This window comes from Hyperolius riggenbachi, chromosome 6, assembly GCF_040937935.1.
Source record: "Hyperolius riggenbachi isolate aHypRig1 chromosome 6, aHypRig1.pri, whole genome shotgun sequence".
In the NCBI taxonomy this organism is placed as follows: domain Eukaryota; kingdom Metazoa; phylum Chordata; class Amphibia; order Anura; family Hyperoliidae; genus Hyperolius; species Hyperolius riggenbachi.
This window is the reverse complement of record NC_090651.1, coordinates 289,839,591-289,865,768: the sequence shown is the minus strand read 5'-3', so window position 1 is coordinate 289,865,768 and position 26,178 is coordinate 289,839,591. Positions and strand designations below refer to the sequence as shown.

General features: G+C 43.1%; 1 protein-coding gene across 3 annotated transcripts in view; it reads right to left on the bottom strand.

The window, feature by feature from the left end:
• Nucleotides 1-26,178, bottom strand: part of ZSWIM9 (zinc finger SWIM-type containing 9) — a 50,720-nt gene that overhangs the window by 9,303 nt on the left and 15,239 nt on the right. For 2 of the 3 annotated variants that reach the window (XM_068241009.1, XM_068241010.1), the window contains exons 3-6: nucleotides 11,566-11,771; nucleotides 8,560-9,712; nucleotides 5,107-5,300; nucleotides 2,296-3,403 (exon numbers count right to left, since the gene is read on the bottom strand). In XM_068241009.1, the coding sequence (XP_068097110.1) occupies nucleotides 2,296-3,403; nucleotides 5,107-5,300; nucleotides 8,560-9,712; nucleotides 11,566-11,771 (2,661 nt within the window). Of the gene's footprint in view, nucleotides 1-2,295; nucleotides 3,404-5,106; nucleotides 5,301-8,559; nucleotides 9,713-11,565; nucleotides 11,772-23,494; nucleotides 23,714-26,178 lie in introns of those variants that run through there. The other variant, XM_068241011.1, reaches the window with a different exon arrangement.

The following is a 26,178-nucleotide window of genomic DNA, read 5'->3' as shown; positions in this document are numbered from 1 at the left end:
TTTTTAGCTGAAAAGTTATTTAACCCATCAGTAGCTTCAATAGAGTTATCTAATTTGAGATAAGGGCGCTGCTTTTGACCTCAGCCAGCAGCACTCGTGCTGTAAATTCTTGGAATGATTTGATCTCTCTCTGCTAGTAGAAACAAAGCAGAAGTCCTCTGTGCTTAAAAAAAAAAAAAAAAAAAAAGAAATGCTAAAATATATTGGCCTGGAGCACTTGCAAGCCTCTAAATAAAATGGCTGCTAAAGGGTTAAAGAGAGTCAGAGCCAAAAGCTGGCCGAAAAAACAGATAGCTAGGTAGAGGGAAGCCTCCTTACCGTGTCCTCCTCGCCCGTGCCACTGGCCGCTGAGACCCTCTGGAAGATCCATGCCGTGCTCCTCCTCTTCATGCACAAGCACACATGTGAGCAATGCAACGCCAGCCCAGTAGCACGAAACCGCTAGAGACCGAGTGGTTCTGGCTTACTGCGCAGGCGCAGCACAGTCACTCTAGAGCATGAAGAGGAGGAGTGGTTGCAATCAGAAATCCAACAACTTTGTCGGATTTCTTTTGGGGGTCTGCTCAGCAACAGGGCCAGGAGGATATGGGAAACCTCTGGACTATCCAGAGGTTGCCCTCTACCTAGGTTTTCTTCTAGGTTTCACCTCAGGTACACCTTAAAATATTTTTCTCTATTAACCACTTCTTGTCCCTATGGCATGAATATAAGTCTCTGCACTCTCACCCTACAAAATCTTAATTAGTAAACAAGTGTAAAATACACATTCCAGGAGCAGACAGTAGCAAATTGTATATATTACTTCATTGTTACATATAATACATTACCAACACAAATAAACTGTTTAAAGAGACTCTGTAACATCAAAAAGATCCCCTGGGGGGTACTCACCTCGGGTGGGGGAAGCCTCGGGATCCTAATGAGGCTTCCCACGCCATCCTCTGTCCCACGGGGGTCTCGCTGCAGCCCTCCGAACAGCCGGCGACAGACCCAACTGTCAGTTCAATATTTACCTTTGCAGGCTCCAGCGGGGGCGCTGTGGCTGCTTTCGGCTCGGAACTAGACGGAAATACCCGATCTCCGTCGGGTCCGCTCTACTGCGCAGGCGCCGGAGACTTGCCCCTGCGCAGTAGAGCAGACCCGACGACGACCGGGTATTTCCGCCTACTTCGGAGCCGACAGCCACCAGAGCGCCTGCGCAGGAGACGGGAAGGTAAATATTTACGTCGCCGCTGTACGGAGGGCTGCAGCGAGACCCCCGAGGGACGGACGGCGGCGTGGGAAGCCTCATTAGGATCCTGAGGCTTCCCCCACCCGAGGTGAGTACCCCCCAGGGGACATTTTGATGTTACAGTTCCTCTTTAACTAAACTGGAGGGATAGACAAATAAAATATGTGGGTTTAATGTACAATAGAACTGTTTACATTAAAGCTACAATGTATGAAAGTGGATAAATTATGTATTTTTCGCTTTTTTCCTTATTTTCCTTTTAAAATGTGTAGAAAATAAGGTAAATTACTAAAAAAACAAATAGCCACAAGAAGCCTAATTTGTCCTGAAAAAATCAATACATAGATCATTTAGTTGTGACACTTATTGATAAAGTTATTGCCAAAGTAATCAGAGCTGAGCTGAACTGTGAAAAGGCCCAGGGTGGGGAACTGGTTAAAAGGTAAAATATACATGAAATCAAATGCAACAGATAGCCATCAAAATGTTCAGTTTCAATGCAACTATAAAATGGACTTTAAAAAACAAAACAAAAACAAAAAAAACTTAACATGCTAGTGGGCTTCAGAACAGGTGTGGGAATACAAACAACAGTCGTTCATCTGTGCATCTGGGAGATCTCAAGGCTATGTTGACAGTGGTGCGGTGCAATGTAACATGGACCGTCGCACTTCAATGCAACACTTATACGACATTCACAATGCAGCCACTGCGGTTTAACTGCATGCATAATCTTAATTCATAGCATGCACTGCGCTACTGCAAATTGTATGCATTGACAGTGAAGCATACTTTTCATGGACTGTGATACAAAGCGCAGATAACGTGCGGGTCAACTTTCCCGTTTCATTGCATTCCTGCAACCTAACCTTAGCCTACAATCAGGGCAAATTACTCCACATCTATACCCAGATACAGGAAGGACTGTGCTCAGTGGCCATGACACCTAAACAGGCAACCAATGTCTGGACACTAGGCCAGACAACAAATACCAAGCAGTGCAATACATGGGGGTTGAGAATTACACAAATTCACAACTAGAGGGAGCAGAATGATGGATTTACCGGATGATTAGATGAAGGCGAGCCGGCAGATTTGTCATAATCGCAGAATGAGGCCATGTCAGCACTCTGAATCTGCAGCCCATCGACCGAAGTCTTCACTTTGCTGCCAAGTATTAAACACAGGCAGTGATACAGAGTGGGCATAAAACCTATTTCGGATTTAAGTTTTGCATGATTCGCAGAAACCAGTTCCATTAAATTTTTCTCTGATTCTTCAGTCCTGTTATCTTTTTTCACCCACATTCTTCTGCGTGGATGCCACACATCATTATAATATTGAAACACCTCCCCTGGGCAAACCACCTTCAGGTCGTTTAGATATCGCTCGTAAACCTTAAGTGAGCATGTCTGTGACAGGATATGGAGGAAGTTCTTGATCTGAGCTTCAGGCACAGTATCCAGATGGGAGATGCGTGTGTACATTAGATTTAATACCAAGTGCATACAATACCTCACATGGGTATGAGGCAATAGAGCTTCCAGGTTAACTGGTTCTTGGATATCAGGGTTGATTGTTAAAAGCTTTACCTTGTTAGTTAAGGTAGGAATTATCTCAACAAGCAAACCTGTAAGGAAGGGGATTATTCCATCAACCTTTTTTTTGGCAATACAATAAGCACAAGGAGTCCACCCTTCTCCTTTCACTTCACAGAAAATGGTGTACAAGTCAAAGCTTGGACTGAATTCTAAAAACGCATCAAGGAAGATGTACTCAGGGTGGTTCTGAACCTTTTCTCTCATAGCAGTTGTCATTAAGAAGATTTGCTTCACGTGTAATTTATCTTCCACAAAGACCAGCTTGACTTTTGCTTCTGGGTCACTCTGGAAGAGGGACTGTAGCTCTGCAAGTACTTGAGTCCGGTCTTCAAATGCACCGGAGCGGAAACGGAGCAGTCTTTTCAAATCACTTGGTTCCAGAAACTTTTTAGATATATTGTTTGCAACCTGAGCCGGTAGCCCTACCGCAGATGAGGGCTTAAATTTCTTCTCTGGGGGGCCTTCGCTGGCTTCTTCTGGAACATGAGAGTGATTCAGGTTGCTTTGCGTAACGATTAGCTTATCTTTCTGGGGAGTCAGTGCCAGCTCTATGAACACAGAGCAGTTCTTCCTAAACAGAAACAACAAGCAAAGTTTAAATACCTTGAAAAGTCCAGGTGGAAATAAAAAAAAACCAAAAAAAAAATACCAAAAAAAAAAAAAAAAAAAAGAGAACTGAGGTACAGAGCCATGCTCTCTGCCTCATGACATGCCTCCTATGGATCAGGTGGCCTACTTTAAAAAAAAAAAAATTTGAGCCCACCTCGGGCTCTGTTTAAAATGAGTACCGTAATTATGCATTTCTTGTCTACATTGTTAGCCTCCCCCTTTGTTTTACAGCTTAAAATACAGAGTGTGGATTCTAAACTGCAACTGTGACAGTATAGTGCAATTTTATAAATAAAGCTATATAGCTGAAAATAAAAATGAGACTTTTCTTTGCTACAAATGTTCGATTATCCATACTACACAAACTATTATCACGTTTATTTTCGCTTCAGGTTTGCTTTAATATCTGTACCATTACTTGGTGCAGTCCTCATCCTCATGGGGTTAATTAATTCTGCACACTAGCCAGTGTCAGAGTGGTCCTGAATCTACAAATGGATACTCTGGCTAGCCCAGACATGAAGTAGGACCCCAATACAAAATACGATATAGGTACTATAAATGATGGCGTGCCACATCAAGCATGCATAGTACAGGTTACTTCTTATCCTAAACCACCCCCCCCCCCCTCACACCAGCATACTAATGGGTCTGCTGTACCCCACCAGATACATACACACACAAGATTTAAACTCTTCTGATAGCATCTAGTGTGTACAGCGGCCCCAATTCTTCTCGCATCAGCAGGCAATCTGCTTGGCAGATCTGTTCATGGGCATTGTTATCCCTACCCGCACAGTATGTCCTGTGACTTTAAGAGCACCTAACTTGTGATTTTTACAATGTGTAATGTACAGCTCTATCTCAGAGCTGCAAGGATCGGCAGGAGTCAGCAGCAGAATATTACTCTTTAATGCACGGCTGTATTGCATACCCAGCACCCCCCCCCCCCCCCCCGCCCGCAACCCCACACTGGCCTCAATTCACTAAGCTTTATCGAACACTTTATCAAACGTTTGATAATTTACCTCATGGGTAAAATCTAATTTTGAATTCACTAAGGTGTTATATATTTATCGAATGTTTAATCGATAAAACGTTTAATAAATCTATAACACCTTAGTGAATTCAAAATTATATTTTACCCATGAGGTAAATTATCAAACGTTTGATAAAGCTTAGTGAATTGAGGCCATTGTCCTCAGAGCAGGGGCATAACTAGACTTAATAAAACGTAGACTTTGTAAAAATGATAGCATGGGGCCCGTGGTCCTCAAACCCCATGGAGAGTCACGTGATTGGGAGCCGGTGATTGGCAGCAGGGAGTGTTCTGCTGTGAAACAGTGTCTAGAAGCAGGAAAAAATTACAGATGCTCCCACTACTCTGCATGGTGGGGCCGGTTTTTGTGCACGAATAGGGAGGTTTTTTTTTTTGCTAAATTGACTGCACTTGTAGTTGGGAACCCGGAATTAGGAGGGCCCCCAAAGCCTCCAGGCCCCCCTGCGATGGCAGGAGTTGCAGGGGTGGTTGCTACGCCCATGCTCCAGAGGAATGATATCCATATACTTGATGACCGGCATACACTGTATATAAGTAGGATACCAAACAATGCCACGAATGCTAATTATAAAGACATTATTACAGGTCAGAGATGATGGTCATACCAGCTGCAAGTAAGTTGTGCCCAGCTGTACTTCAAGCTCTGAGCAGCTTCGTTCACATCACTGGCTTCCACAAACGAGGAAAATGATTGGAGGATGTAACTGTCTTTACTCCATCCTTGCAGGCAAAGACAAAACTCATCCCAGCTCTGAAATTCCCTCCCATTTAATTGCATATTTGTTGGTTCTTCACAGCCCTGTGAAAAGAAATAAAAAGTTGTATTTAGAAGAGTTCCAAATATTAACGTGCTGTGAGCCTTGACAGACCCCTGTGGTCAGATGGCACATTGGTTACTTTCTAAATAAAGATGTGTCAAAATCTCTTAAGCTGTAATTAAAGAGTAGGGGAGGAAGAGAATGAGTAGAGAAAAAGAATGTTATCCTTCGACAAACCATTAGTACAACTGCTAATTTGACAAATATTCCAGTTTTCAGCAATAATTCACACACACACAAAAAATAAATTTATAGGGCATTCCTCAAGCCAAATACTTTTTTTGGTTTTGTTTTAATACTCTAATTCTCTATAAACTAAACAAGCCTCGCCCACAGCTTTTAATAGAGTGCCAAGGCACTGTAGCAAGGGCTTATGGGAGCTCAGTCTGGACAGGAGGAGGTTACTATACCAGATAACTATACTGTGTTCCATTTTTTCTGCCTGTTAAGGAGTTAAAATCAGATATGCAAGTGACAGATTCTATCCTGGTCTGGATCGGGTCGGATTATAGCAGAACAGTCATCAATAAGGAATTACAGCCATAAAACATTTTCCTGGCATAACATTTCTTATGAGAGCAGAAGTTCAACATAGTTCAACAAATACATCATTGAGCAGAAACAATAAAATAGTAAAAAAAAGCACAACTTAAAAGGTAGATTTAAAAATACAACTGTGGGATATCTAAAAATAAATCATTTTTTAGGAGAAGGACAGATACAATTGTTTATTTCATCAATTAATTTTCACCTTGTGTTTCAGGGCACTATGATAAAGGAAGCATCATGGGAGCTACAGAGAGATTCAATATGTGAAGCAATGAAAAGCTGCCCCACACCACTGGCAGCAATGGAACAATAGCAGGCTGCTTTTGCTGCATGTAGCCTGTCCCCCTTTGACCACTAGGCTGAAAAAGATTTCTGGAGAGCACACTGTAGAAGCGCTACAGGAGCTCACAATCTGATCATTATAGTATATAGTCAAACATCTAGGGATAGTGAGCGAGATGCATATGAGCGGGATACAGAATTGTGCAAATTTATGCAGTTTGACAATGGGCCAATCGAATCCTACCACGGAGGGATTGCTTTATTTTCAAGCTGCATACATTTGCACAATTAACCCTTTAGGGACTGGCTGCCTAACCCCCCTTAAGGACCAGGCGATTTTGCATGGGGGGGGGGTCGGTCAGGCAGCTGGATCCCCCGTGTGGCCAGGTGTCCCCCCTGTAGACAGCAGCCTTAACTCCCCTCCCAGGCTCCAGCGATGAGCAGCTGTGGACCCCTCCGCTCCGGCATCCCCGCTCATACTGCCGCTCAGCTCCGGGTCGCGGCTTGATGACATCATCAAGCCGGGACCCGGCACAGACGTCAGAGAGAGCAGGGATGCCAGCCAGAGTGGAGCGCAGATCGCCGTGGGAAGGTGAGTGGATCCTCTTCTTTCACCCCTACCGCCGCATCACTAAACAGTGATCACTACGATCTGTTGGCAATCGTAGTGATCACGTGATCAGAAGCCATACGTGATGGCTTCTGAACACTGAGGGGGGAGGTCAGATGTCATATGACAGCTTAATCTCCCCTTTCGGGTGTGCACGATCACGTCGGGAGCGGAAACAGCGGGTGGTGTAGATCCTACACCGCATCAGGCTAGAACAGCCACAAGTGCGGTGTAGGATCTACATTACGCGATCCCCAAAAGGTTAATTTGCATAATTCTGTAGTGACATGGAATGATTTGCATCTCATTGAACGTCCCTAGTCCCTACTGATAAAAACAGGCAGTAATGGAGCGCGCAGTGGTTGTTTATTCCTTAGTGGCTTTTGCCTTGAATTTACTCTCACATGATGAGTTCAGTAAGGTCCTAATAATTCATGTAAAACAAATCAGAAATGATATATCTCCACTGCAAAGTATAAAATCATAGTTTAGCAGCTTTAGTTAAAGGTTCACATCAAAAACCATAATAAGGAAAAGTGTAATCTTTGCTATTTTGACCATGGCGTGATTGTTGCCACTAGATAAACCAGCAGATGTGAGCAGCTATTATTCAAGTGTATAGAGTAATGGTGGCCACTAATGATCCAATCTTTTTCATCCAATCTTACCAAATCTATGTAGTATAAGGGTAAATTGAGTGAATATACTGAATGGATACTTCAGGCAGTTACCTTATATTACATAGAAATGGTAAGATTGGATGAAAAAGATTGGATCATTAGTGGCCACCCTAAGAACGAGTGAAAACAATTTTGTGAAAAGTGAAATTGGCCTGGTATGTGTGGGGGCATAGACCGTTTATGCGGGGGATAACTTACCTAACTAACCACCTCCCTTCTGATGCATTCTATGTAGTGTTTTGCTCTGAAAGCAGAAGTGTAAAGGTGGCCACACACCATACAATTAAAAGATCCCATTTTTCACCAATCCGATAATTTCGATCTGTTGTCACGAAAAATCAAGAGATTTTTGTTTTCAATCGGTGAGTCTGATCGAATTTCCTGTTTTTTTTCCGGTTTTGGCGATTAGACATGTTGTAAATTTCAGATCAACTTTTTCCAATCAATTTTTTTCTGAGCTTTTAATTATTTTATTCATGATTGGGGAAAAATCATAGGTGTATGGTACAATGGTCATATTTTTGAATTGTTACAATCAGAGAAATTGATTGCTATTCTTGAATTGAACAGATATTTAAAAAAAAAATTGTATGGGGTGTGGCCACCTTACGCAGATGGAAGTTCCAGTTTAGAAGGCAGAAGTATAAAACGTTGGAATGAGGCGTGGAAATGGCGGCTTAGGCGAGTTATCCCGCGCATACACAGCCCATATCCCTGCACACTCCGGGACCATTTAGCTTTTTATAAAATAATTCTCGCTCATCTCTAATATACCTAGAGCTTTGTTTTTGTTTTTTTTTTATAATAATACCAACCTAGTGCTACCATAAGTTAGAAATGAAAATAAATACTTTACACAATGTAAAATGTCAAGGTACACAATGCAGGAAGGCACCCATTTAAGGTTCGCCTACAGTTTCCAAATATTATACACTTATGTCACTAGTGTGGGTTCTTCAAATACCTGCGCCTCCCCACCCTGGCAATGTGGGAGCGAGGAGAGTGTTCCTGGGATATGGTGTGGTGGGCTGTGGGGAAGGAGCAGACAGGGACTGGCAACTGTAACAAAAAAAGGCTTTGGAAATAGGCTGGCTTTAAAGTCTATAGATGAGAAAATACCTGGCTAGGTTCACTTGTAGGAACTGGCTCTGGACCTTCTTCCTCATGCTCTTCTGTGTTTTCTACAAATACGGCCTCAGTCTGGTAGGTAGAAGTGGTATCTTCCTTCATACATGTGTTACTTGATTCTGAAGGTTCTTGATCATGGGCTTGATCCTCAGTGAATATGGCATGTAGACATTGGCTTAAAGAAGGCATTGATCCCAGCTGTGTCCTTAATTCCTGATGAAACAATTTTAAAAAATCACAGACTGAGTTCTCTACGTCGGCTGTTTGGCTATCCTTACCGGACCATAAACTCCAACTCAAATGAAAGTTGTCCAAGTAGTACTGAAAAACTTCATCTGGGCAGGCAGACTTTAAGTCATTAAGGTACTGTATGTAGGCATCAGTCGATGAGGCTTGAGCTAGATTGACGAGCAAGTTTTTAATCTGAGACTGTTCCATCTGACTAAGGAATGAAATTTTCCGATGCATGAGTTCAAACACCAGTGGCAAACAATGCTTTATCTGTGTATCAGGGAGCAATGCCTGTACATCTGAATGATTCTGAACATCAGGACTCAGAGTCAGACACTTTAATTGCTTGTTCAGTTCAGGGTATATTTGCAATAGGGTCATTAGAACAAACTTTAAAGAGTCCATGGTCTGTTTCCTTGTAATGCAATGAGCGCAAACTTTCCAGCTAAAGTTTTCATCTTGGCAGAAGGTAGAGTACAATGCAAATTCCTGATTTACACTTGGGAGAAAGGCAATAAAGAGGTGTTCTGAAAACTGTTGAAGGAGATTCTGCATCCCAGTCGTCATCAAGAAGATATTATTCACGCTAAACTTATCATCGATATAAGTTAGTTTCACCTTCGCTCCAGGATCAGTATTAAAAAGGGATTCCAATTCATCGAGAAATTGTGACTCTCTGCCGAATGGGAAATGTAACCGTAGAAGGTTTGTTAAATGTGTTCGGTCCATGAATTTATCAGAAAAGTCTAGAGACAATGCCGATGGAGCGTCTACAAGAGGTTCGTTTTTTTTTGTAAAACGCGTTGGTAAGTCTATATCTGAGTCATGGCTGTGACTGAGGTCAGCCTTTATGATGACGAGTTTGTCCATCTCTGGGCCCAGTCTCAGCTGTATGTTGGCTGGGCATCGCTTTCTGTTAATGACACAGAGTAAAAATGAAGGAGAATGGTTAGGGTGCACTCATCACTAGACTCATGCAGCAGCTATTGTAGAATAGTTATAATAAACTGATATAGCAAACCTCTGGCTATAGTAAAACCCAGGTCTCAACTATGCGCCTGTAGAACTCTTTTTTTTCAGGCTGGAAACAGAACTGAATCAGAACCACATATAACTGAACCATAGTTTGATTGTGATCCAGTTCTGTATCATGCCTGTAGAACAGGAGCATCAAACTCAAATACAAAGGGGGCCAAGTCGCAGGCCAACCTCACTGTCTTGTGCCCATCTCACTCCCTTATAAAGTTACCAGGCATCTAATGGCTCCCCCTCCTTTCACTACACAGTTCCCTAGAGCCTAGTGGTGTCCCTCTCTCTCTCCTATATTTCCCTTGTGTCTACTGCCCTAATCCTTACATATACTGTTCCCTGGTGTCTTGTGCTACCCCTTTCCCCTTACAGTTCCATGGTATCTAGTGCTTTCCCCCTGCCTCCCCATATGGCTTCCCTGGTGATCTAGGGTTCCATCTCCAATATAGTTTCCCTGGTGGTCTAGAGTGGGCCAAACGTAATGCAAAGTGGGGAAACCACTTGAGGCCAAATTTGATGACTGAGGGCCAGATTTGGCCCGCGGGCCAAAGTTTGACATGAATGCTGTAGAAGAAATGTAAACATTTCAAAAACTTACAATAAACCATGTACAGTTAGCCACTAATAAACCATGCACAGTTAGCCACTACCGTTAATGACTAACTGTACACTGTTTATTGCACATTTTTCAAAACTTCTACCTAAAACATTTGTTGGTTTGATGTCTGTTCCACAAATCACATCACACTAAAACTGTGACAATGCATATCTGCTATCCTAGAAATACAGACTTAGGGCCCTTTTCCACTAGCAGTCGCTAGCGTTCACGCTGAACGCTCGCGATTGCTGAATCGCAATTACCGGCGATTCCCCGACGTTTGCGGGCGCGATTTTGCTATGCTATGCACTGCATAGCAAAATCGCGGCAAATATCGCTCCGCCGCGCGTTCGCGTTCCCGTAAAAAACGAATCGCGGTAGTGGAAATGACCTACCGCGATTCCTATGTTAAAAAGCAAACCGTAGCGATTGTAAAATCGCTAGCGGTTTGCGTCTTTGCGATTCAGCCAGCGCAGGTGGAAAAGGGCCCTAACCGTGACAAAATTTGAAGATTGGTTATTTTTCCATTCTCCCTATAGGAGAAAAGTTGGTTTTAGGTGACCGTTCAGTTCAGCATGACAGGAAGTCTTACAAAAACAAGGAGAGAAGCAAACTTAGGATACAGAGTCAGAAAATGTTGCCACTAAAGTGCCAGCAAAGCAAGATAAATTCATGGAAATTTTAGCCCAGTGCTTATCAAAATACTAGTTCAAGTGAACCTTAACCAAGGAAAGAAAGGGGAAAAAAAAAACAAAAAAACCTTACCTGGTGCTTCCACCAACCCCCTGCAGATGTCCTGTGCTCAGATCCTCCAGGCCCCTGCAGGCAGCTAGTTTCATTTTCGGGAACTAGTCAGTCACCGGGCCAGTGCATCCTTCGATTGCACTCCCATCTCCAAGGCCGTCCTGCGCAGTAAGCCTGCGCTTGTGTAGGACATCCAGGGCGACAGGAGCGAAATTGAGGGACACGCGTGGCCAGGTCATTCGCTGAAAACGAAACTCGCTGCCTGCAGGAGAAAACAGAATCAGTCTTAGAAGGCGTGGGCACAGGATGTCTGTAGCGGGCTTAGTTTTTGTTTTCGGCTAAGGTTCATTTTAAGACAGCGCCAATCCTTTAAATGAAGCCAACAAACGAGTTACCTGGTAAAGCTGCTGCAGCCAAGGTTCACCATACTGTACTTCAGCTTCTGCACGGCCTCCGGGCTCATGTCTTCACTGGTAAGGGGCACAGAATTACGTACAACAAACATTATCCTCTGTTCTCCACACCACATGTTCAGAAAGGACTGAAAATCATCCCAGCTGTAAAATTCCATTTGCTCCAGCTCATTTTTCTCCTCAACAACCTGCCAAAATTTCCAAAAAGAGGTATAGTACATCATATTTACTAACAAATATTTATAAAAGACTTTTGAAAAACACCCTTAAATCTCAAATAAAACCAATAAACAAAACAAAATTTTCTATTGAAAGTTTTACAATGCTCCTTAAAAAAGACAAGTAACGATAAAAACTTTATTCAATACGGTATATGCAGGTACACATTACCACTAGTACTAGGAGCTATTTATTTCTGCCCTTATTGCTCTCAAATCATCCTTTGCTCCTCACAGCTCACAAAGGCATTCCCCTTTATCAGTGTGAGTGAACCATTTCCTGCACAGGGGGTTGCCATAAGCCCATAATTGCCTCATTTTATGCCCTAATAATCACCATTTCTTCATACCTTTTTTACTGTTGTGAAAATGGAATAAAGATTTGGAGCAAAGTGAAATGTATAGTTCTGACTCCAGACAAGCTCATAAATCTCCTTCACAGTTTCCTTCAAGAGTACCTGTAACAAAAAAACAAAAAAAAAACCCTGGAGGGGACTCACCTTGTTAGGGGGAAGCCTCAGGGTCCCAATGAGGCTTCCCCCTCCGCTGTAGCTGCAGGCAATCCAGCACTGGCTCCCCTGAAGTCTCCCACAATCCAGGGCTCGACAAGCCGAAAAGGCTTGATATATTTACCTTCCCTGGCTCCAGCGGGATGGTGCTGTTGCAGCTCTCAGCACAGAGATAGGCGAAAATAGCCTGTCGCGTCCGCTGCGCCTGCGCAGCAGAGCGGCCCCCGACAGCGATCGGCTATTTCCGAGCGGAGAGACAATCCCGCTACTGTGCTGGAGCCAGGGAGGTAAATATTTTCATCTCCACCGTTCCGGGAGGATTTTTGCCGCCGCGGGACACAGGAGGACGGGGGAAAAGCCTCAATAGGATCCGGAGGCTTCCCCCACCCGAGGTGAGTAGCCCCCAAGGGGAACTTTTTCTCATTACAGGTTTTCTTTCATAGCATGCAGGAGAGTGAGGATAAGGAAAACAAGCTGATCAGAAGCAGTGACAGGCAGCCTGTTGCTGTAATATAACTAGCAGTCAGGGAGATTATTTACATATATACCAGTCCTGACTGACTCGCTGCTTGATGTTTGGGCCCGTTCTCACTTAAGCGATTAGCATGCGATTCCCTAACCTTATACGATTGACGCCCATCGAAGGTGTTTCGTGATTAGTGGTAATCGCAAAACGTGTTCCATGCAGCATTTTGCCGGGGTTCAGGAGCAATCTCAATACAATACTTATAAAATTGCTCATTGCGATCGCTCTGAATCATAAGTGTACAGTGATTTTACAGCGCTAATCGCATTAAATCACCCGTGCTACAGTTTTACAGATTAAGCGTGAATGGGCCTTTAGGCTAGGTTTCCACTTGTGTGTTGTGTCAGATTTTTCTCTCAGAAAATTTGTATCGATTTGGCAACTAATGGTAGTGAATGGTCTGTTTCTATTCAATTCAAATTTTCGTAGGTGTGAAAAAAAATCTGGAGGTCCTGCATAGTTATTTCGGACATCGCGTACAATGCTTTGTATAGGCAACGTAAATTTTCACATATATGTAAGGGGAGATCAAAAAACGGACTGGCACTAGATCATTGGTTGACCACTGAGGGAACGGTGTGACCACTGTGCCTCCAGAATTAAGATCCAATGTAACAGCAACAAGAGAAAAGCTTCTGGGCACCAGTGGATAGCAGAAAAACACCTTTATTCCATCCTCAGTACAAAGGTTAAAATTAGATGTTATAGCCTAACAGTCTGTTTCGCAAAGTCTAGCTCTGCTTCCTCAGAGGCAAGAAAAATTAATATTAGATCCATGGTTACAGCAGGTTTTCAGCAGTCATGACTAAGTGGTTACCAGGCAGATTATGCTAGATTTAAAGAAAACCTGAACTGAAAATTAAAAAAGTCAAAATAACCATACACAGGTCATACTTACCTCCCGTGTAGTCTACTCCTCAACCTCATTCTCCTCTCCCATGTCCTGTTTGTCCGCTGTGATCAATGGAATTCTCCGTCCTCCATTTTGAAAATGGTCATTACCCCATAACAGCTTCCTGGTCAGCACACTGTTAGGGCCCTTTTCCACCAGCGCGTTTGCGCTGGCTGAATCGCAAAAACGCAAACCGCTAGCGATTTTACAATCGGTACGGTTTGCTTTTTAACATAGGAATCGCGGTAGGTCATTTCCACTACCGCGATTCGTTTTTGCCGCGAACGCGCGGCGGAGCGATATTTGCCGCGATTTTGCTATGCAGTGCATAGCATAGCAAAATCGCGGCCGCAAACGTCAGGGAATCGCCGGTAATTGCGATTCAGCAATCGCTAGCGTTCAGCGTGAACGCTAGCGATTGCTAGTGGAAAAGGGCCCTAAACTGTCATATCGCCCACTTGAGCCATAGGAAAACATAGACATTACTTGGCACATCAGTTGTCCTCTCAGCTATAACTGACAGCAACTGATATATTTCAATTGACAAAATGTTGTCAGAATTTGAAGCGATCACTGGCAGAAGAAAACGGCGAGGTTCTGAGAGGAACTAATAGCAAGGTAACTATGTAATGTTCATTTGAAGTTACCTTGTGTGTTTATTTTAAATAATTTTACTCAGTACAGGTTCTCTTTAAAGAGAAACCGTGACCAAGAATTGAACTTCATCCCAATCAGAAGCAGATACCGCCTTTTACATGAGAAATCTATTCCTTTTCTCAAATGGATCATCAGAGGGGCTCTGTATGGCTGATATTGTGGTGAAACCCCTCCCACAGGAAACTGAGGACCATGGTCCTGGCAGTTTCCTGTCTGTGACCTTGTATTGTGGGAAATAACTGTTTACAGCCATTTGCAACTGCCAAAAAAGCAAGCAGCAGCTATTTCCAGTGACATCAGCTGCCAGCAGTAAAAGTGTCACCATGTGATAAATGTCAGAATGTGAATCAGGGAGAGGAAAGCTTTTACAATGGGCAACCACTGACTAAATCATTTATACATAATTATTGTAAAAATGAAGCACTTTTTATGACATTCGTTTCACTGGAGTACCTTTTTAACTAATGTGAATTGTCGCGCATAATAACGCATAAAAATGTACATGCGAATTTTCACCAAGCAGAGAAATCATACTTTTTTTTGCAGGCGAAAATTTCACGCTACAGTGGAAATGTAGCCAGATACACACGGTGCGTTCCCGCACTCGATGCGCCCGTCGATTCGCGTTGATTTGATTATTTCCGACATGTCAAATTCGCGTTTCGATGGATCGTTAGGTCGATTTGGCATACTTTACATGTAAATTGGCCTATCATCAAAATGCGCTCGGAAATCAAGTTCACGCGAATAGATGGGCGCATCGAGTGCGGAAACGCACCGTGTGTATCCAGCATAACACTTCTCTGCAGCATGTCCTGTTTCAAAGTTCTGGCTGCTCTGTGCTGTCCATGCTGGGAGGAGGAGACACACTGATAAAAGACACAGATAATGCCTTTGTGAGCAGTCAGATGTGAAGCCCATAAACCCACATTGCTGGAAACTTAACCCTAAATAACGTAACCCTTAACCCACAGGTGTCGCACTCCAGGCATGGAGGACCAGATCCATACCAGTGTTTAGGATGGGCTGAGAAAGAAAGCTGTGTGTTGTACCTGATGGACCGCACCTTTTGATTTAGAACCATCAATTAATTTGAGCTGTGTCAAAAATGTGTGAGGACCTCGGCCCTCAAAGTACAGGTTTGACATCCCTGCATTAACCTAAATAAGATTATTTCAGTAAGGTGATTGCTAGAGTCTACAGGTCCTTCTCAAAACATTAGCATATTGTGATAAAGTTCATTATTTTCTGTAATGTACTGATAAACAGACTTTCATATATTTTAGATTCATTACACACAACTGAAGTAGTTCAAGCCTTTTATTGTTTTAATATTGATGATTTTGGCATACAGCTCATGAAAACCCAAAATTCCTATTAAAAAAATTAGCATTTTTCATCCGACCAATAAAAGAAAAGTGTTTTAAAAACAAAAAAAAGTCAACCTTCAAATAATTATGTTCAGTTATGCACTCAATACTTGGTCAGGAATCCTTTTGCAGAAATGACTGCTTCAATGCGGCGTGGCATGGAGGCAATCAGCCTGTGGCACTGCTCAGGTGTTATGGAGGCCCAGGATGCTTTGATAGCGGCCTTAAGCTCATCCAGAGTGTTGGGTCTTGCGTCTCAACTTTCTCTTCACAATATCCCACAGATTCCCTATGGGGTTCAGATCAGGAGAGTTGGCAGGCCAATTGAGCACAGTAATACCGTGGTCAGTAAACCATTTACCAGTGGTTTTGGCACTGTGAGCAGGTGCCAGGTCGTGCTGAAAAATGAAATCATCTCCATAAAGCTTTTCAGCAGATGGAAGCATAAAGTGCTCCTGATAGCTAGCTGCATTGAACCTGCCCTTGATAAAACACAGTAGACCAACACCAGCAGCTGACATGGCACCCCAGACCATCACTGACTGTGGGTACTTGACACTGGACATCAGGCATTTTGGCATTTACCTCTCCCCAGTCTTCCTCCAGACTCTGGCACCTTGATTTCCGAATGACATGAAAAAGTTGTTTTCATCCGAAAAAAGTACTTTGGACCACTGAGCAACAGTCCAGTGCTGCTTCTCTGTAGCCCAGGTCAGGCGCTTCTGCCGCGGTTTCTGATTCAAAAGTGGCTTGACCTGGGGAATGCGGCACCTGTAGCCCATTTCCTGTACACGGTGGCTCTGGATGTTTCTACTCCAGACTCAGTCCACTGCTTCCACAGGTCCCCCAAGGTCTGGAATCGGTCCTTCTCCACAATCTTCCTCAGGGTCTGGTCACCTCTTCTCGTTGTGCAGCATTTTCTGCCACACTTTTTCCTTCCCACAGTCTTCCCACTGAGGTGCTTTGATACAGCACTCTGGGAACAGCCCATCCGTTCAGAAATTTCTTTCTGTGTCTTACCCTCTTGCTTGAGGGTGTCAATGATGCCCTTCTGGACAGCAGTCAGGTCGGCAGTCTTACCCATGATTGCGATTTTGATTAATGAACCAGGCTTGGAGTTTTTAAAAGCCTCAGGATTCTTTTGCAGGTGTTTAGAGTTAGTTGATTCAGATGATTAGGTTAATAGCTCGTTTAGAGAACCTTTTCATGATATGCTAAGTTTTTGAGATAGGAATTTTGGGTTTTCATGAGCTGTATGCCAAAATCATCAATATTAAAACAATAGAAGGCTTGAACTACTTCAGCTGTGTGTAATGAATCTAAAATATATGAACGTCTAATGTTTATCAGTACATTACAGAAAATAATTAACTTTATCACAATATGCTATTTTTTTTAGAAGGACCTGTATATACTGAGGAGTTTATAGCCGCCCCTTGTGCAGGAAAATGGTCCTGTCCTATCAGAGCCGTCAGGTTCTGTATCTGGAAATGTCAAGGATTTTACAGCAGAGAGGCACAGCTGTGCGACGATAGAAATTGCTCCTAGTACTTGAGGTAAGGTTTGCCCCAATATACAGTATAAACAAACAAAAAAAGACCGAAATTGCTTAATGTCTTTTCCAGGAGTTTGAAGGACTGCGACCCTGAGACTTGTTTCCCTCCAAATAAACTGGACAGGAAGCTAGTTTAATTTGAATACTCCTTAGGCAGGCAGGGTATATAACCTACCTTCACACATACCCCCTTCAGTCGTAAAAAAAAAAATTAAAAAAATAATTACTCCACACGGAATGATGCTTAATAGAAAAACATTTTATTAAACAAGAGGGTGGGTATAATAGGGTGCTAACCTTCCGACGCCTGGAAAAGACATTACAGTAAGTAATTTTGGTCTTTCCCAGGACATCCTCAGGACAGCAATCCGACATGATAAACAAGATTACAAATCAGGGAGGGACAACTGCCTGCAAAACCTTTCTACCACGATAGAGATCAGGTTATTACAGAAGGAAGGCAGAATAACTTCAAGTTCTATGAAACCTAGAAACTACTTTAAAAGAAAAAGAATTCCCATTTTTAAAGTGACACCCTTTCATCACTAATAACACAGTATGGCTCTTCAATAGAAAAAGCATGAAGCTCACAGACTCATCTAGCAAATGTAATGGCCAACAAAAAAAGCAGTTTTAACGTTGAACAGTTTGTCAGAGACTTCTTGAATTGGTTCAAATCACACAATGCTTGTAAAGCTGTGCTTAGGTCCCAAGATGGCACTCTTGAACGGACAACTGGTCTTAACCTTTTCAAAGCTCTGAAGAATCTGATCAAATATTCCTCTTCTGCCAATTTTCTCTACAGGAAGACACTAAGAGTTCAGACAAACTATAAGCGCTTTTCTGAGTGCTTTTTAGGCATCGGTGCTTTCTGAGAGCTTTTTAAAAAAAAAAAAAAAAAAAAAAAAAAAAAAGCTCCCATTGACTTACATTAAAATTGCAGTAAAATCATGATCGCGGAACAATTGCGCAATTTTAATGCAAGTCAATGGGAGCGTTTAACCATTTCAGCCCGTGGGAATTTTTCACTTTATGCATAAGAGCAATTTTCACCTCCCATTCATTCACCAATAACTTTATCACTAATTATCACAATGAATTGAACGTGTTTTTTTCCGCCACCAATTAGGCTTTCTTTGGGTGGTACATTTTGCTAAGAATTATTTTTTTCTAAATGCATTTTAACAGGAATATTAAGAAAAAAATCATTATTTCTCAGTTTTTGGCCATTAAAGCTTTAAAATAATACATGCTACCATAATTAAAACCTATGTATTTTATTTGCCCATTTGTCCCGGTTATTACACCATTTAAATTATGTCCCTATCACAATGGATGGCACCAATATTTTATTTGGAAATAAAGGTGCATTTTTTCAGCCTTGCGTTCATCACTATTTACAAGCTTATACCGCATTTTTCGGACTATAAGAAGCACTTTTTCTCCCCCAAAAGTTGGGAGAAAAAGTCCCTGCGTCTTATAGTCCAAATACAAGGAGTCCCCAACTTACGATCGCCCGTCGATAGAAACCGCCGACCCGCCGCCATGTTGGGGACTCCCTGTAGTGTCCCCGGTGTCCTGCTGCAGTGTTCCTGTGTAGAGCTATGGGTATCACTCACCTGACGCCTGCGTTGATCAGCTGCCTGGCGTCCTCTGTGTTCTTGGCGTCCGTCTCAGATATCTTTCAGCAGTCTTCCGCTCCCCCGTAAGGTAATTAAGCTGCGGCAACTGCTTCGGGCATCACTCACCACATGCTTGCAGAGCGCGAGAACAGCCGCCGGTACTTCCTGGTCACGTCATTACAGACGCGACCAGCACTAGAGGAAAGAAGCGTATGATCTCACGGTCTGCACGCACGTGGCCAGTGAAGCCCGGAGCAGTTGCTGCAGCTTAATTACCTTACGGGGGAGCGGAAGACTGCTGAAAGATATCGGAGACGGATGCCAGGACAGCAGCTGCTCGCCGCAGGCATCAGGTCAGGTGAGTTAAATATGGGGGGAGAGGACAGGAGGAGGACATGGGGCAGGAGGACACAAGGGGGGGGGAGACAGGAAGAGGACACAAGGGGGGGGGGGGGAGACAGGAAGAGGACACAAGGGGGGGGGGGGAGACAGGAAGAGGACACAAGGGGGGGGGAGACAGGAAGAGGACACAAGGGGGGGGGGAGACAGGAAGAGGACACAAGGGGGGGGGGGAGACAGGAAGAGGCCACAAGGGGGACAGGAGGAAGCCACAAAGGGGGACAGGAGGAAGCCACAAAGGGGGACAGGAGGAAGCCACAAAGGGGGACAGGAGGAAGCCACAAAGGGGGACAGGAGGAAGCCACAAAGGGGGACAGGAGGAAGCCACAAAGGGGGACAGGAGGAAGCCACAAAGGGGGACAGGAGGAAGCCACAAAGGGGTACAGGAGGAAGCCACAAAGGGGGACAGGAGGAAGCCACAAAGGGGGACAGGAGGAAGCCACAAAGGGGGACAGGAGGAAGCCACAAAGGGGGACAGGAGGAAGCCACAAAGGGGGACAGGAGGAAGCCACAAAGGGAGGACACAAGGAGCCTTAAAGCGGTTTAAAGGGGAACTGAAGAGAGGTATATGGAGGCTGTCATGTTAATTTCCTTTTAATCAATACCAGTTGCCTGGCAGCCCTGCTGGTCTATTTATCTGCAGTAGTATCTGATTAAAACCAGAAACAAGCATGCAGCTAGTCTTGTCAGATCAGACTTATAAGTCTGAACCACTGAAACACCTGATCTGCTGCATGCTTGTTCAGGGGCTATGGCTAATAGTATTAGAGGCAGAGGATCAGCAGGGCTGCCAGGCAACTGGTATTGTCTAAAAGGAAATAAACATGACAGCCTCCATATACCTCTCTCTTCAGTTCCCCTTTAAAACTGACAAAATGTTCAATACAAATGTGTTCTCCTACTTTTTATAACCCATACAATTATCATATGTGCTTTTGTGCACAAGTATTAATATTCATTTAGATATTATAACTTCCCAAAGTTCAGTTAATTTACTTTGAAAGCTGCTGGTGCATTTTATTTATAACGGTTGTCATTCTATTTTAAAAGCAGCCAGCAGTTATTTCTCATCTGTTTTTCACTGCAGCACTCATCAGCTGAAGTCCTGCACAGCCACAGAATGTTTACATAAATGTATCAAGTAAAGAATGTGCACACTTGATAAGATTATAAGCAGTTTGGCTGCAGGTTCTCCCTGCAGAAGAAAGTCAGCCCTGTGATGTAACCCTTTGAATGCTGTTTTACTAAAAAAAAAAAAAAAAAAAAAAAAAAAACATTGTTAATATATTGTATGCTGTAAATAATCTTTTAGAGGAAAAATTCTGGGTTATATTCCGCTTTAAAGGCGAACAGGAGGTCGATAAAAAGTGGGACGGGAGGACACCATAATTGGGGCGGGAAACATCTACAAGATGCCCCTGGACCATAGATGCACCAGGATTAGTATGTTTATTTTTCCCCTCCCCTTTGCCCTCTAAACCTGGGTGCGTCTTATAGTCCGGAGCGTCTTATAGTCCAAAAAATACGGTAATTTAAAAAAGGTTCATAATATGTTCATATATCTTCACATGCATATTAAAAAAGTTCAGACCCTTAGGTAACTATTTATGCTTTTATTTTTTTATTGTAATTGTTTTTTTATTAAAAAATTTATTTGGGTAATTTTTGGTGTGGGAGGTAAACCATTAATTTTAATAAAAATGTATGTAAATGTAGTTTTAAAGGTTTTTTTTTTTTTTGCCCTGGAAGCAAAGTGCTCGCTTCCAGGAAGCATATAGAGGACAGGAAACTTTTTGACAGAAAGACAGCGCGGCTTCTGATAAGAAGCCGTAGTTTTTTCTGCTGGAGACTTAGACCAATGAAAGGGAACTATGTTCCCATTCACTGATCTCCGGGCTACCGGGGGGACAGCACCGGCACGCACGGGAACACGCAGATACGTGCAACAGCAAGGCAGCAGCTGCCTGGAAGTGACAATCACTTCCAGGCGGCAGGAATGGTTAAAGAACCACTATTGCAAAAAAAAAAAAAAAAAAAAAAAGTAAGCAGTTAAAATCTGCCAGAACCGACAGGTTTTAGGCCAGTCCATCTTCTTATGGGGATTCTCAGACAGGGAACACACTTGTAGTTTAGTTTTCTGCACACATTTTTCTACGCACCAAGTGTGTTTCTATGCAGGAAACCGCACGCTTTTTTCACAGCAGCTAGTGTAATTAATAAAGAAAACTAGACAATGTGCATAATCATGAAGAATGTCAGGTTTTTTCTGCACGCGAAAAACGTATATAAAAAAAGTGTGAACTAGCCCACATGAGTTCTCAATTTTTCTGTGCAGAAAACGCACACAAAAACAGTGCAGTGTGTTCCCTGCCTCAGGGTGTTTTGTTTGCAACTGCTGTTCAGGAAATGCTGTTGAAAAGTCTAATTGACAAAATAGTGTGCAAGCGACTCGGGAGGCTGGCTGTTATCTTACTATTTTGGCAGTTAAACTGCTGTTCAGGAAATGCTGCTGAATCCCCCCATGAGGAGACGGACTGGCACAAAACTTGTCTGTTCTGTCACATTTTAACTGCCTACTTTTTTCACGATAGTGGTCCTTTAAAAAGCTCTCAAAGCCCTGATGGCTAAAAAGCACTCAGAGAACCGCTTATATAGTGTGTCTGAGCCCTAAGAGCTGATGTCTGTACTGTAAGTATACTTAAACCCTTCTGAAAACCACTCTGAAGGAATTCTAAAACTGAAATGGAAAGAATGGCTTCTTGTGCATTTTGTAGACACCAGTTATTGTAGATGTTCCAGGCTTTAGAATAAATCTGTCCGGTGACTTTCTGTCTGCACTGAACAAGATTTTCAGATAGTTTAAGAAACCCTTTTTTTTTTTTTTTTTTTTTTTAAACAGTCCCAATTCAGGTTCCATGCTGAAAGCTGAAGGAGTTTCAGGTTAGCATGGCATACTGGACCCTTTATCAACAGATCTGTTCAAACAGGAAGCATAAGAGGGTTTGCTACAGCTAACTTCAGTAGAAGAGAAACCCAGGGCCCATTGGGCAAAATGGGACTCCCCTCAGGATTCCCTGAGCTCTGTTACACTTGATCTTAGTTAAGGCTCGAGCAATCATATTTTATGGTGGGAATATATATGCAAAGCAATTTCCAGCTCATTGAGAATGCATCCACTACCCAAGGATTGTCCTGAGGGCAAAGGAAACAGGAGAGGACACTTCGTAATGATTTTGCGGGCAAATAGATCCATCTGAGGCAGATCCCATAGAGAGATAATCTCCTGAAAGACCATGTTGAGAGATCATTTGTCCTGATGCATATGCGATCAGCTCAGATAATCGTCCAGTTGATTCAGCGACACTTTGAAGTGTATAGCTCGCAAAGATCTGAGATTCTTCTCTGACCAATTCAGAATTTTTGCTGTTTTGACTACAGCAGACAACTTTTTGTTCCTCCTTGGTAACTTAGGTAGGCTACCACTGTAGTGTTGTCTGTACGTATCAGAACATTGCAGTGAAGGAGATTTGAGTAGCTAAGAATTGAAGAGCCTCCCATAAAGCCTGCAGTTCTCTGCTGTTTGATGATCTCATTTTACTTGACCAATGTCCTTGAGCTGGGAGCATATCCAGATGTGCTCACCAACCCCAAAAGCTCACATCGGTTGTAATTGTCTTTTGTGGAGGGTACTCCCACAGGTGGCCTGATGCAAGATGACCAATCTAGTGATTGTTTTACATTCCATGGAGTTAACCTCTTTCTGTCTAGAGATTTAAGATGCCTGTCCCTTCTTTTTAGAATCCACATCTGAAAATATCTTGAACTGAGCCCAGTGGACTGCTAGGAAGGATGAGGTTAACAATATTCTTTTTGATTTCTTAAAGGAAAGAACTGATTTTATTAATGCTGTGGTTTTCCTATCTAGAAAGAAAAGAGGATTTACCCCAATTATTCAACCACCCTAAAGATCGCAGGAACTCAAGAGAAACCACCTGGTTATTCGCCAAACTGAATGAAGGGCCCCAGATAAGATCATCCAAATGTGAAAAAACCTGGGTAGATTTCATTCTGAGCACAGCCAAGACCTCAGCCCTGACGTTGGTAAAAATCCACTGTGTGGAAGACAGGACGAAAGGGGGAGCATTAAATTGGTAGTGCCTTACCTCGCCCTGAAGATTTACTGCAAACCTCAGATATTGCTGGAAGTTTAGGTGGATTGGAAGATGTAAGTACGCATCCAGGAGATCCAAAGATGCTAGGTAACAGCGTTTTTCCAGAAGGCTGATGACAGTCCGGATGTTTTCCATGCAAAATTTCCTGTACCTGATCGATCTGTTTAGTCTTTTTAGATTTAGTATGAACCTGTACACGCCATAAGGTTTTTCACAAGAAACACTGGAAAGTAGTGACCCTTGAACCTTTGGCATCTTGGAACTTGATGACTTTTTTCTAGTAGAGAGGCTATTTTCCGTTGTAGTCCAAGTACCTGTTGTGGAGCTCTTGGTGTGTGTGTGTGTGTGTGTGTGGGGGGGGGGGGGGGTGACAAAGAATCGGGAGGAAGGTCAATTCTGTATTCTTCCAGAATAATTTTTAACAGCCAACTGTTCTGAAAGGCTACCTGCCATGCAGGAATACTGGTGTCATTGTTTAGATGATCGATTTGCAGGGGAGAAAAGGAGACTGGACTTGGTTCTTTGTTGTCTGTTGGAAACAAGTTTTCTTTTCTGCCCACCCTTCTGTTCTGGCTCGGGCTTTCCTGACCCACGAGAGGGCCGCTTGAATCTACAACTTTTTCTATTTGCTAGAAAATTCTTTTTGTTATCAGAAGAACGTAAAGTCTCAGTAAGTTTAGAACCAAAGAGCAGATCTCCTTCACAAGGGATCCCACAGAGTTTGGACTTAGATGACGTATCCCCCTGCCAGGTCTTCACCCATATGCCCCTCCTAGCTGAATTAACCAATGCCGTTGTTCTTGCAGATAATCGGACTGAATCGTCAGCTGCATCTGCTAAGTAGTTGGTTGCATGAAACAGTTTTGGAAATAAATTTAATATCTCTTCTCTAGGGATCCCTGAGGCAATCTGGGATTGAACATCTGTCAACCAAAGCTTTAAAGACCTAGCAACTGCTGTAGACGCTACTGCAGGCTTGAAATTCAAAGAAGAAGATTCCCAAGCCATCTTTAAGATATTGTCCATCTTTTTATCTAAAGGGTCTTTAAGATTAGAGAAGTCCTCAAATTGGAGATCAGACTTCCTGGAAACCTTAGATAGGGCTGGATCTAATTTGGGTGATGGACCCCAAAACTTCTGATCTTCCTCCTTAAAAGGATATCTCTTAGTCAAAGATCTTGGCCAGAAAACTCTTTTTTCAGGACTATCCCATTCCTTTTTGATTATATCCTTTAAACTGTCATGCACAGGTATAAAAGAAGATTGAGGATCTGACAGAATTTCATACGTATGGTCAAGTGAAATAAAAGTCTTTTGCTCCGTGTTTATACCCATAACATTATGCATAGCCTGTAACAGTTCTTTCATTAGACCAGTAGAAAATGCACATCTCTGTGATTTATCTTCCTTAGCATCAGCCTCTGAAGCCGGTATTTCTTCCAAAGAAGAAATGTCCACTTCACCCTCATACATTGACGGTTCATCTGAATCACCATCAATTCTTTTACGTTTTGACAATTGAGGCTGATCAGGAGGAATTACACTTTCCACTTCTACAGTATTCAAGCCTGATGGCCCCACATCCATATCATCGGGAGGAGGCACCACTGTAGCAGAAGTCAGAGCAGAATCTCTGATAGCCTTAATAGCGGATGACATTTCCGTTTGCATCTTATCCATAAGGTCTTTGAATATGACAGGAGATTCATCTTGTACAACCTTCTCAGTGCAAGTTTGACATAATTGTTTTGTGGAGGAGGATGACATTCGAGAACAACATATGGCACATCTCTTATGATCGGACTTTTGAGTAGCCTTGGTGCCAGCTTGCACTACAGGTTTATCAGATTTCCCAGATTTATCCGATTTATCAGGAGCTTTCCCAGGCTTAGGCTAGAAAAAAAATAAAAAAAAGAGATAGCCATAAGCATCACCCCTCCACAAATCAAGATAAGTAATCAGAACACAACAAATTACACACCACAGAAGGATTAGACCCGCCTCCGCATTGCTTTGGTAGGAAGGACCAGTAGAAGCCTCAATGGTCAGTGTACAACTTGCAGTGGCCATGTGGAGCATTTAAATATGCTTAAACGATATGCGCCCCCCCCCCCCCCCACACACACACACACAACACTATGCGTGCACAAACTGTTCCCTCCAGAAACAGTTTTGGCAAAACTTAGTTCTTACTAGGGTTGCGGAGTCTGAGAAATTTTGGGTACCAGGAGTCTGAATCGGTGGTTTCATAAACTAAGGAGTCTGATGATTTGTGTACCAACTCCACAGCCCTGGTTCTTACCAGGAAGAGGTGGGCATCTGACAGGAGGAGGATCGGCGAGACAATGCTGATACCAGAGCCGTCCACGCTGCTGAAAGAACGCCATCTATACTTCCTGTATGGTGATGTCAGCGGCTCTGGTCACATGACAGGTGAGGTGAGCGGAATTACACTTCCAACCACGTGCACATACAAATCTGCGAGGATAAAACCTTTGATGGCTGCACCGCTGATCTAGTCTGGCCAGCGTGGATACCTGGACTACACGCATCGCTGCTCCTGCACACTGGCATGATTGGCCTGGCCTGCTTTTTTCCAATGCTGCTCTCACTTACAGTAGCTAGCAAAAATCTAACATGTTTTGGACTCATCCATTTCCTCATGGGGGATTCTC